The sequence below is a fragment of the Spea bombifrons genome, chromosome 8 (assembly GCF_027358695.1).
Source record: "Spea bombifrons isolate aSpeBom1 chromosome 8, aSpeBom1.2.pri, whole genome shotgun sequence".
Classification (NCBI taxonomy): domain Eukaryota; kingdom Metazoa; phylum Chordata; class Amphibia; order Anura; family Pelobatidae; genus Spea; species Spea bombifrons.
This window is the reverse complement of record NC_071094.1, coordinates 8,134,823-8,144,183: the sequence shown is the minus strand read 5'-3', so window position 1 is coordinate 8,144,183 and position 9,361 is coordinate 8,134,823. Positions and strand designations below refer to the sequence as shown.

At 40.0% G+C, this 9,361-nt stretch overlaps 1 protein-coding gene across 1 annotated transcript; it reads left to right on the top strand.

Moving 5' to 3' along the window:
• Positions 1–2,458: 2,458 nt before the first annotated feature.
• Positions 2,459–9,037, top strand: LOC128503740 (blue-sensitive opsin-like). The gene is made up of 5 exons (XM_053473920.1): positions 2,459–2,947; positions 4,431–4,599; positions 5,168–5,333; positions 6,648–6,887; positions 7,962–9,037. The coding sequence occupies exons 1-5, from the start codon at positions 2,560–2,562 to the stop codon at positions 8,085–8,087; spliced, it is 1,089 nt and encodes a 362-aa protein (XP_053329895.1). The 5' UTR covers positions 2,459–2,559; the 3' UTR covers positions 8,088–9,037.
• The last annotated feature ends 324 nt before the right edge of the window (positions 9,038–9,361 follow it).

Genomic DNA, 9,361 nt, shown 5'->3' with positions numbered 1-9,361 from the left:
ATAAAAAAATACAAAAAAAAACCAAAAATACATTGATATTGAAATGGACAAAATGCACATAAAACAAAGCAAGGAATAAGCGCACAACCCAGCAAATACCCTTCTGGTGATTCTGTCACTCTTTATGGACATTTATCGCTAAGTCCGCCACTACGTCAAAGCACCCCAAGTTTGGCTATGTAGGATATTATTACATATTTCATATTCTCTATCTGGATGTTGTATACCTCTTTAGCTAGATATTGTTTACAGCCTAGAGGTTCCTTTATAAAGCTATTAAAATATTTTTTTTTAGTGCAAGTCCTTGGCCTGGTCCCATAGCTTTATAAAGAAACCAAATAAATAACAATAAGTGTAAAGTAAAGTGCAACTTATAACACACCTCGTGAAAAGACCACTTTAAATTTCCACTCAAATAATACAAATAACAAATAACATAAAGGTGTAAGCGCACGTGCCCCAACACACAACCTTAGAGTAAATCTGTATCTATACTTGGTTATAATGTGGTTTAGACCTCTCTTTTAGCCCTGTAAATTGAGACACAGAGGGATCATAGTGTAACCCATAAATGCAGTAATGATTTTAATGGGGTATAGAGTAAACTCACATGAGATAGAGCCGTGAACAGGCTCTAGTGAGGATGGCTTTATGCTTATTCCCTCTACCTCTTCTGCTAGGAGACTGTTCCATTTATCTACTATCCTCCCAGTTAAGTACCCTCTAGTTTTAGAACCAGTTCTAACATCAGTTCTAACATCGCTCCTTCTTTTAAATAAGCTTGCCTCCTGAAATTTGAAACATCCATTTAAGTATCTAATTGTTTCTATTGCATCTCCGCTCTATTTTCGTTCCTTTAAAGCTGGACATATTAAAATCCCTTAGTCTTTCTAAATTGCAAACCACTAAACATGTTTGTACCCCTTCTCTGAACTCTCTCCAATGTGGCAATACCCTTCTGGAGTTGGGGGTCTCCAGAACTGTCCCCAATACTCTAGGTGAGGTCCCACCAGAGAACCTCCTCCCTCTTCCTGCTACTAAAGCCTCTCGCTATACATCCCAGCACCCTGCTTGTTTTTTTTACGCTTCATTAAGTCATCAGAAATAATTATTCCCAAGTCCCTCGCTTCCGTTGTCACTGACAGAACAGGGTCCCCAATGCTATACGCTGCCTTGGAATTATTTTACATTTATCAACAATAAACTGCAGCTGCCACACTCTCTACCGTTCTTCTAATTAAATTATTTGCCATTTGACTTATTCCACCTGGGTATCATCTGCAAAAAGATCTACCTTACCATTCATAAAAATATGAAAGAGTACAGATCCCAATACTGATCCCCGAGGTACCCCACTAATAGTAACAAGTCCTTCCTCTGAATATACACCATTGACTCTAACCTTCTGCCTCTTGTGACTCAACGAAACTGATCCTGCAAACCATTTACTTCCAGATATTTAACAATCCTATCCTTTATCATGGTTTCCATTCATTTGCCAGCTACTGACGTAAGGCTTACTGGACTGTAGTCGGCTGAGTCTTCCCTGCTACACTTTTTTGTGCAGTGGTGCTACGGTTGCCAACTACCAGTCTTCTAGAACTACTCCTGCCATTACTGAATGGTTAAATAGGTCTGCTAGCGGTTGCGCCAGGACACTTCAAAGCTCCTGTTTAATAATTTTGGATGTATCCCACCAGGTCACATGTATTTGTCTGTTTTTACTTTGATAGTAGTGTTACATATCACTATTTCTCTTGGCTAACAAAGGTCCCTCACCTTCATCGTCCTTCATCGTCCTCTGTAAAAAACAGAACTTTGTCCTCAATTATACAATTCCTTCCACTTGTCTTTAGTTTAATTATTCCTGGTTTATGTTTTTTTCTCTCTTTTATATATAAAAAGGTTTTTTCACCTTTTTTGTTAACCCGGCAATTTTCTCCCCAGTATGTTCTTTGGTGCGTCTAATAATGCGCTTTGCCTCCCTTAGCTTAGCTTTATATTTGCTCTCATCTTCCTCATTTTGAGTTTATGGTTCCTAAAATTCTTCTTCTTCAGTATTCTTGCCACGTCTGCCGCATTGTGATTTGATTCCTTATTGTACGTTAGAAGTTTGCTTTGTTTCCGTCTGTGGATTTAAGATTATTAACATAAACGCATAATGAAGCATAAGCAAACATGTAAAGTGTTTCTTAAAAAGGAGATTAAAGTCGACCAGCTTTGATTAGGTGACAGTAAAGTAGATTGTCTTGCAGATTATCTTATTCCACCTTCCAAAGCAAGTCCGCCATCCTGCAGATTCCACCGCTGGATAAAACCATTAAGCCCAGCTTGTTCCTAAATACGATTATGAATGAAATTAAAACTGGGACTCATGCCAGACCTTTTCTTGATTTTATGGCTATAAAAGACAAGCATCCTATTCCTTTGCTTTGTACTAAAGGGGAAAGGCTCTCGGTTGGTACCAGGAGCCATCAAGAGTTCCAGCTGCGTAGGCTCTGTTTTATGAGCGTGTAGACGTTTTTTTCACATCGGTGGTAGGACCCCCAAGTTTCCAAAATGAGCAAAGGCCGTCCAGATTTGAGGATGGAAATGCCCGATGATTTCTACCTTCCCATTCCTGTGGAAACCACTAACATTACATCTCTCAGCCCATTTCTGGTACCCCAAACACATTTGGGGACCCCGGGCATGTTTATGAGCATGTCGGCCTTTATGTTATTTACCATCATTTTTGGCTTCCCTCTCAACCTGCTGACCGTCATCTGCACTGCAAAGTACAAGAAGCTGCGTTCCCACCTCAACTACATTCTGGTAAACTTGGCCGTCGCCAACCTTATAGTCATCACCTTTGGTTCCACAACTGCCTTTTACAGCTTTTCTCAGATGTACTTCTCTCTGGGTACTTTGGCATGCAAGATAGAAGGTTTTACTGCCACTCTTGGAGGTAAGCACTTACATTGCCTTCACCATAACATTTGGTTATTTTTTGGGGGGGTTTAATCACAGGTGAAAATGTGATGTTACCCTGGGTGAGGCTCACTAAGAAATAGCTCCTGATCTGACCTGGTGGCATTGGCTATTAACCTGAACGTTGCCACTATTACTTGTAATAATCAGAACATTGAAATTGTTGGCATTCCTAGGCCATAAAGACACCTTGAACTATTATCATTATCGTCACCTTTCATTTTCCATGAACTTTAAATTAGAGATGGTTTAATTTAAGAAAATCCAAATAAAGAAACGCGTCTGGCACTTACGCTTTCCTATATATATTTTTCCCCAATGAAATAATCCATCAGTTGGTGATAAAAATCTTAAATAAGTTAAATCATAAGCTCATGATCAAGCGCCTGGGAAAACGTATCAAGCTTTTTTCTAGCTGAGATACGCGTTCCACAATGTTGCATTGCTATTAACCTTTTCATCACCAACTGATGGATTATTTCATTGAAGAAAGGAATATATATGGGAAAGCGTTTCTTTATTTGGATTCACTAATTGTTGCTGAGGCCAATTGGAGCAGGCGCCGGCTTCCTACTGAGGGGACAGTCTTTTGCTTTCCAGCCGAACTTTATCTTACTTAACATAAGATAATAATAATAATAATGAAGAATAAGGAATAAGGAAAACCTGAAGAGATTTTAGTTATGGACTAAATTCTCCAGGGCTGTTATATTAGAGTATTTAGAGTATAAGAGTACTTTCATTGGATGTTACTTTATATTGGATGAATGGAAGCATTGTGAATGCCTTTTTGCTTTATGTGATAATTTTCCCATAAATACAGGGAAACTCGCACAATGATGCTGGGTGTCCTCTCAAGTTCAACATTCTAACCGTATTGTTCTTTAAGGGTCTGGCTTCTATTTTTTTGTAAGGAAAAACTCCAAATTAAATTGATAGTGGCATTTAAAAAGTCATCATAGCAGCTCATGTAATTATAATATGATTGTAAGTGCCTACATCTTCTTCACAACATTGTAAACCAAAACACAGTCTGTATTCATTAAATGACAATGTACAGGACAACATGGATACCCACCATAAAAAATAACTTATAGGAATGGTAAAAGTTGAGCTCATTTAATTAGCAATGGACTAATCTCGGTAAACATGATCCATACGCCGCCATTGTTGAGTAAGACTAGATGTTTTTTTAAATTAACCAAATGCTTCAAGATCTTCCGGTCTTCGCAATTTGGCGAGAAACTGATTAGTGACTATTAGGTTTAACCTATGATGAGTTCTTCACCTGTATCTCAGTAAAGTCAGTGATACTGGGAAGAGCTTGGTTTGAAGTTTTATCTGTTCAGCTGTTGTTCCTCACGTGTATCTGTCCTGTCCTGTCTTGCTTTTTCATCTTCATCTTCATCGATGTCTGCTTGGAATAAAGCCTCTCTCTCTCTTTGTGTGCTTCTTCTCAGGAATCATCAGCTTGTGGTCTCTTGCTGTGGTGGCCTTTGAAAGGTTTCTTGTGATCTGTAAGCCGATGGGCAGCTTCACATTCCGTGAGAGCCATGCTATTATGGGCTGTGTCTTAACCTGGGTTATTGGGTTGGTAGCAGCAACTCCACCATTGCTGGGCTGGAGCAGGTAAGATACCCTTTAATTGTACACATCAAAAAATTTTTATTTGAACTGGCATTTCCACCAGTTGTGTCTACAGAAACATTCACAGCTTTCTAGGTAGCACTAAGAACTGATTCTTTGGCGTGCACCTTCTTTATTATTTCTACACTGATCCTATCAAGCTCCACCACTGGGAAGAACCATTACTTTTTGAGACATAAGTCCATTTGTCCCTCTTTACTACTTTGTTGTCTATTTTGGGACCACATGAAGTCAGTGGAGAGCCAAAGGCTATTGGGTTAACTAATCATTAAAGAGAGAGTTTGCCAGATCGTCTCCCACAAGAAGCGCTGGGCTGGCCCTTTATAATGCATAGATAAAAAATTGGTGAATGCATTTATCTATGCATTATAAAGGGCCAGCCCAGCCCTCCTTGTGGGAGACGATCTAGCAAACTCTCTCTTTATTTATATTTATTTTTTCTTATATCACGTTCATTGCGTAAACAAGCGATATGACTGGGTCTGGTATCACCTTTGCTTTATTTAAAGGATCTCATGACGTTCTTTGTATTCTGTTTGTCTTTGTTCAGGTACATCCCCGAAGGCTTGCAGTGCTCCTGTGGACCTGATTGGTACACCGTGAATAACAAGTGGAACAATGAGTCCTATGTACTTTTCCTCTTCTGTTTTTGCTTTGGGTTCCCTCTGGCCACCATCCTGTTTTCCTATGGACGTCTGCTTCTCACCCTCCATGCTGTAAGTTTTGCTCATATATATAACATCTCATTCATAAGGAAATAAGAGCGCTCAGTGTCATACTAGGTTGGAGGTTAATCATAAAGACTTTGAACTCTTTACAGTACGCCACCAAAATACAATAAAATTAAAGGATTTGGTTTGAAGCAAGAACATTTTTGGCCTCCAGCAGCACCCCTAAATGCATTTTGGGAAACCCGACATAGGCAGCATAGAAATGTAAAGAACGTGAATAATATTATATTTGCTTTGACTGCTGACACAGAGCTCCATATTTTATTACGCAATGTTTTATTGCTCTTAAATATTATTGTGGTGACTGCTTTATGGTCCGTTCTTCATAGATGTTTATAAATCATATGGTCCTCCTGGGGGCTCTAAAAGCTGCATTGCAGCAATTAACACAGAACAGTCTAATTGGGTTTATCTAGAAGAGGTAAAATGTTCTACATACAGAAATAAATTCGTTTATAGCAATAACAATAATAAATAAATAATAACAATGTGGAACATATACTTCATTCATTCATTTCATTCTTAACCATTTCCGATACAACTCATCTCATCTACGATAAAAATCCAACATCTAATCCTAACCCAAATCCAACAAAAATCTAACATTTCCTAAGAATATTTCAACATATGAAGAGTTAGAAAGTTATTTCATTCAATATATAAATTAGCTTAAGGGTATAATAAACAATTCTGGCCATTATGATTGTAAGATTGCGAGCCAAGCTCTCTCCACCGAATGTATCGGTTTGTCTTAGTCTGTCAATTCTTGTCTTGTCATATCCCTTGAATTTATGTATTGTATTAAGTGCTGTGTAAACTGTTGGCGCTATATAAATAAAAGATAATAATAATAATAATTATGATAACTGTCCAAGTCATTTTTTAAGATAGGCGAAGCGAAGTCACTTATCTTCCAGGTACCTGTGAGGCCCAAACTTGATCAGAAGTCCTTCTGGTCTTAAAACATTAACATGTCCTGGGGCTTGATGCCTAAAGACTCATTCGAGCTAACATTATTACTTTTAAAGTTACTCGGACAAGTGAAGTAATATAGTAGAGTGGGGCAGCTTGCTGAATACACACAGCTTCACGCTACACTTCTACATCCATTAAAGGCGGCCACATGTAAGCATCAGGCAGCCACAGGCCAGCGATTATGGGCCACTAGGCTTAACGCTCCAGGGCCAAATTTTCTGTCCGGTCTTGTCCTGGACATTACCATTGCTTTAATATTGGAGATTTTCTTTGCAGTGCTTGCTTTGAAGGATCAGTAGTCACTCTGGTTCTGTATTTGTGTAGGTTGCCAAACAGCAGGAGCAGTCGGCCACCACTCAGAAAGCCGAGCGTGAAGTGACCAAGATGGTGATTATGATGGTTGCCGGGTTCTTGGTTTGCTGGCTCCCTTATGCTTCATTCGCTTTATGGGTTGTTACCCACCGTGGAGAGGATTTTGACCTACGAATGTCCTCCATCCCTTCTGTATTCTCAAAGGCTTCTACAGTCTACAACCCATTCATTTACATCTTCATGAACAGACAGGTGAGATGATAAAAATATGCAAATGGCATCTGTATAGTTAACCCTGGTAGTATTTACTCCAAGGATTCCATAAATTGTGACATTTATAATGCACCGACTGTCTAGTTTCTACTGCACAGCGATTATATGGCGCTGCATCGGAAACGTACTTTTTTAACTATCTTTAATTTTGACTCCAACTAAAACTGGAGCTGTCTAGTGGCATAACTTGGCCCTAAGCCTTCTCCTTTCGGAGAAGAAGAATTCCTAGAAATGCACATGGAGCAGCCTTTAGTGCTGACTTATTCACATTCTTCACACTGATACATGAGCCTCCTAGCCGCCGCTCACTCAATTAAGGATTTCTTTAAAGGGGAACTCCTGCCGTTCTCCTTCTTATTATTTATATTGTGAGTAGGGTAGGTAGCAACATGTGCCACGTAGAAGAGCAGGAAAACGTTCATAAAGCTTTGCATGGGTGTTCCTTGGATATTAGGTTTCCCAGCGTGATTTGGTACATGCAGTGTTCACTACAGATATGTGTTGCCTTTCGCAGCTGGATTTCAAACAGTAAGGAGTAGTACTAGCTTAAGGTGATGTCAGAAGCACCATACATAAAGCCATGACGTATTGTCCAAAAGAAGACACATCTTTGTGCAACAAGATGCGGCTTTCATAAGGAAATTTGACTCCATTTGCGGCATTAATATCTACGCAATTAAGTTGCATGCTTCATCACATGGCAGAGTTTGTGCCGTGTTATAGCCTCCAAGAGGCTTTGAGAACCAGCTTCACAAATAGCAGCGGGTCGAGGGTATTTGAACACCTCCATGAGGAGAAAATGATAACAATAACCAAAGGTTATGAAAGCAGGGAGGGAGTTCCCCTCTAAGTCCTGACAAGCTGAGAGGCTTAGGGAATGGTAAATAATTCTCCATAGTATGGTTTTACCAAATACGTTCACTAGTAATTCAGTATCAGGATAGTTGTGAATATCTGTAATTGGGACCACAGTAATTATTTATTAGTTACCAGTAAGTATGGTTTATGTTTGCCTTTTCCATTCTCACATTTGTTTCCTTTGCGTCCCCGCAGTTCCGCTCCTGCATGATGAAACTGATCTTCTGTGGCAAAAATCCATTAGGTGATGATGAGGATACATCTGCATCTGGATCCACCCAGGTGTCTTCAGTGTCCAGCAGTCAGGTGGCTCCAGCATAATGCCAGCCGCGTCCGGCTCCTGTTCTGCCACGTCTGCTGCCACGGCTCTGTGCCCTCAACAGCTTCCAGGTGACTCCACACCCAGCCAAGAATCCACATCCAGCCCCTCAACCCACAGCTTGTTTTATCATTGAAATGAAACATCATTTTAGCCAGTTAGACAAAGCAACAGGGGTCAACGTACCCCTTTCTCGGTAGCTCCAGTTCTATTTATTGCACAGGGCCTAAAGTATGAACCCATGTAAAAAAAAGATGTTGTTGGCCTCCAACCCTCATCATCACCAGAAAACAGCTGCTTGAGGATAATGAGACTTGTAGTTCAACAACAGCTGACATACTAGAGGTTCACCATGCAGGACATGTAAATGTAGCCACGTGGCATCAGTGCTGATTTTCATCAGGGTCGCTCCAAGCTGAGAACCTGGTTCCTATTAGGGACAACCTGGCAAGGGCTACAGTTGAAGGACATCAATGTCTCTCTGGGTAACCCAGCTAGACATTTATGTCTGTTCTTCAGAAAGCATTAGGCGTAGTGTGCATAGGAAATCAGCAAGCAGAAACCGTAGCTCACACAATGAGTGATGGCCCAAACCCGGGTGATCTGGCACCTTTAGTGCTGGAAAATCAACACGAAGATGCCAAAGCGGCACCAAGATGACCACAGAAACTATGTTTGGAAACATATCTTTTTTCAGTTTTCTTTATCAATTCTTTAACAATCATTTTAAATATATATTTTACTTAACCTGGAATTAGTTGGAGGGTTTTAACGTAGCAGAACATGAAGTTGTCGTACCCCTAAAAACACTTCCTCACCAGGGTCAGATTTCACCTAAGGCACAACTAGACAAAAAATCAACAGGTGCCCCACAGGTGTTTCATAAATAAAATTTAACAAAAAAATCATTAAAAAAAAAAGAAAAGCCGATATTAGTCATGTCATGGATGGGGCATCAGAAGAACAGGGCAGGGGATGGGCAAAGCTGGTGGGGTTAACACAGTACAGTTGAAGATGGGAATCTGTTGTTAGGCCTAGGGTACTATACGAGAATTCTGTCCCTGTTGCCAACATTGCTTTGCACTCTACAAATACTGGCACACGTCTACCTTTTCAGTTACTTTTTATAACTGACTTTGCTTTAAATGTTATTAAGCGTTAAAAGGGTTAAGGTAACAGAACATATTATTTGAGGTGGGCAAACCAAAGATCCCATAAACCTCGTGTGGCACCAGAATGCAGACTAAGAAAAGACCCTCACAGTTGCCGACAGGAC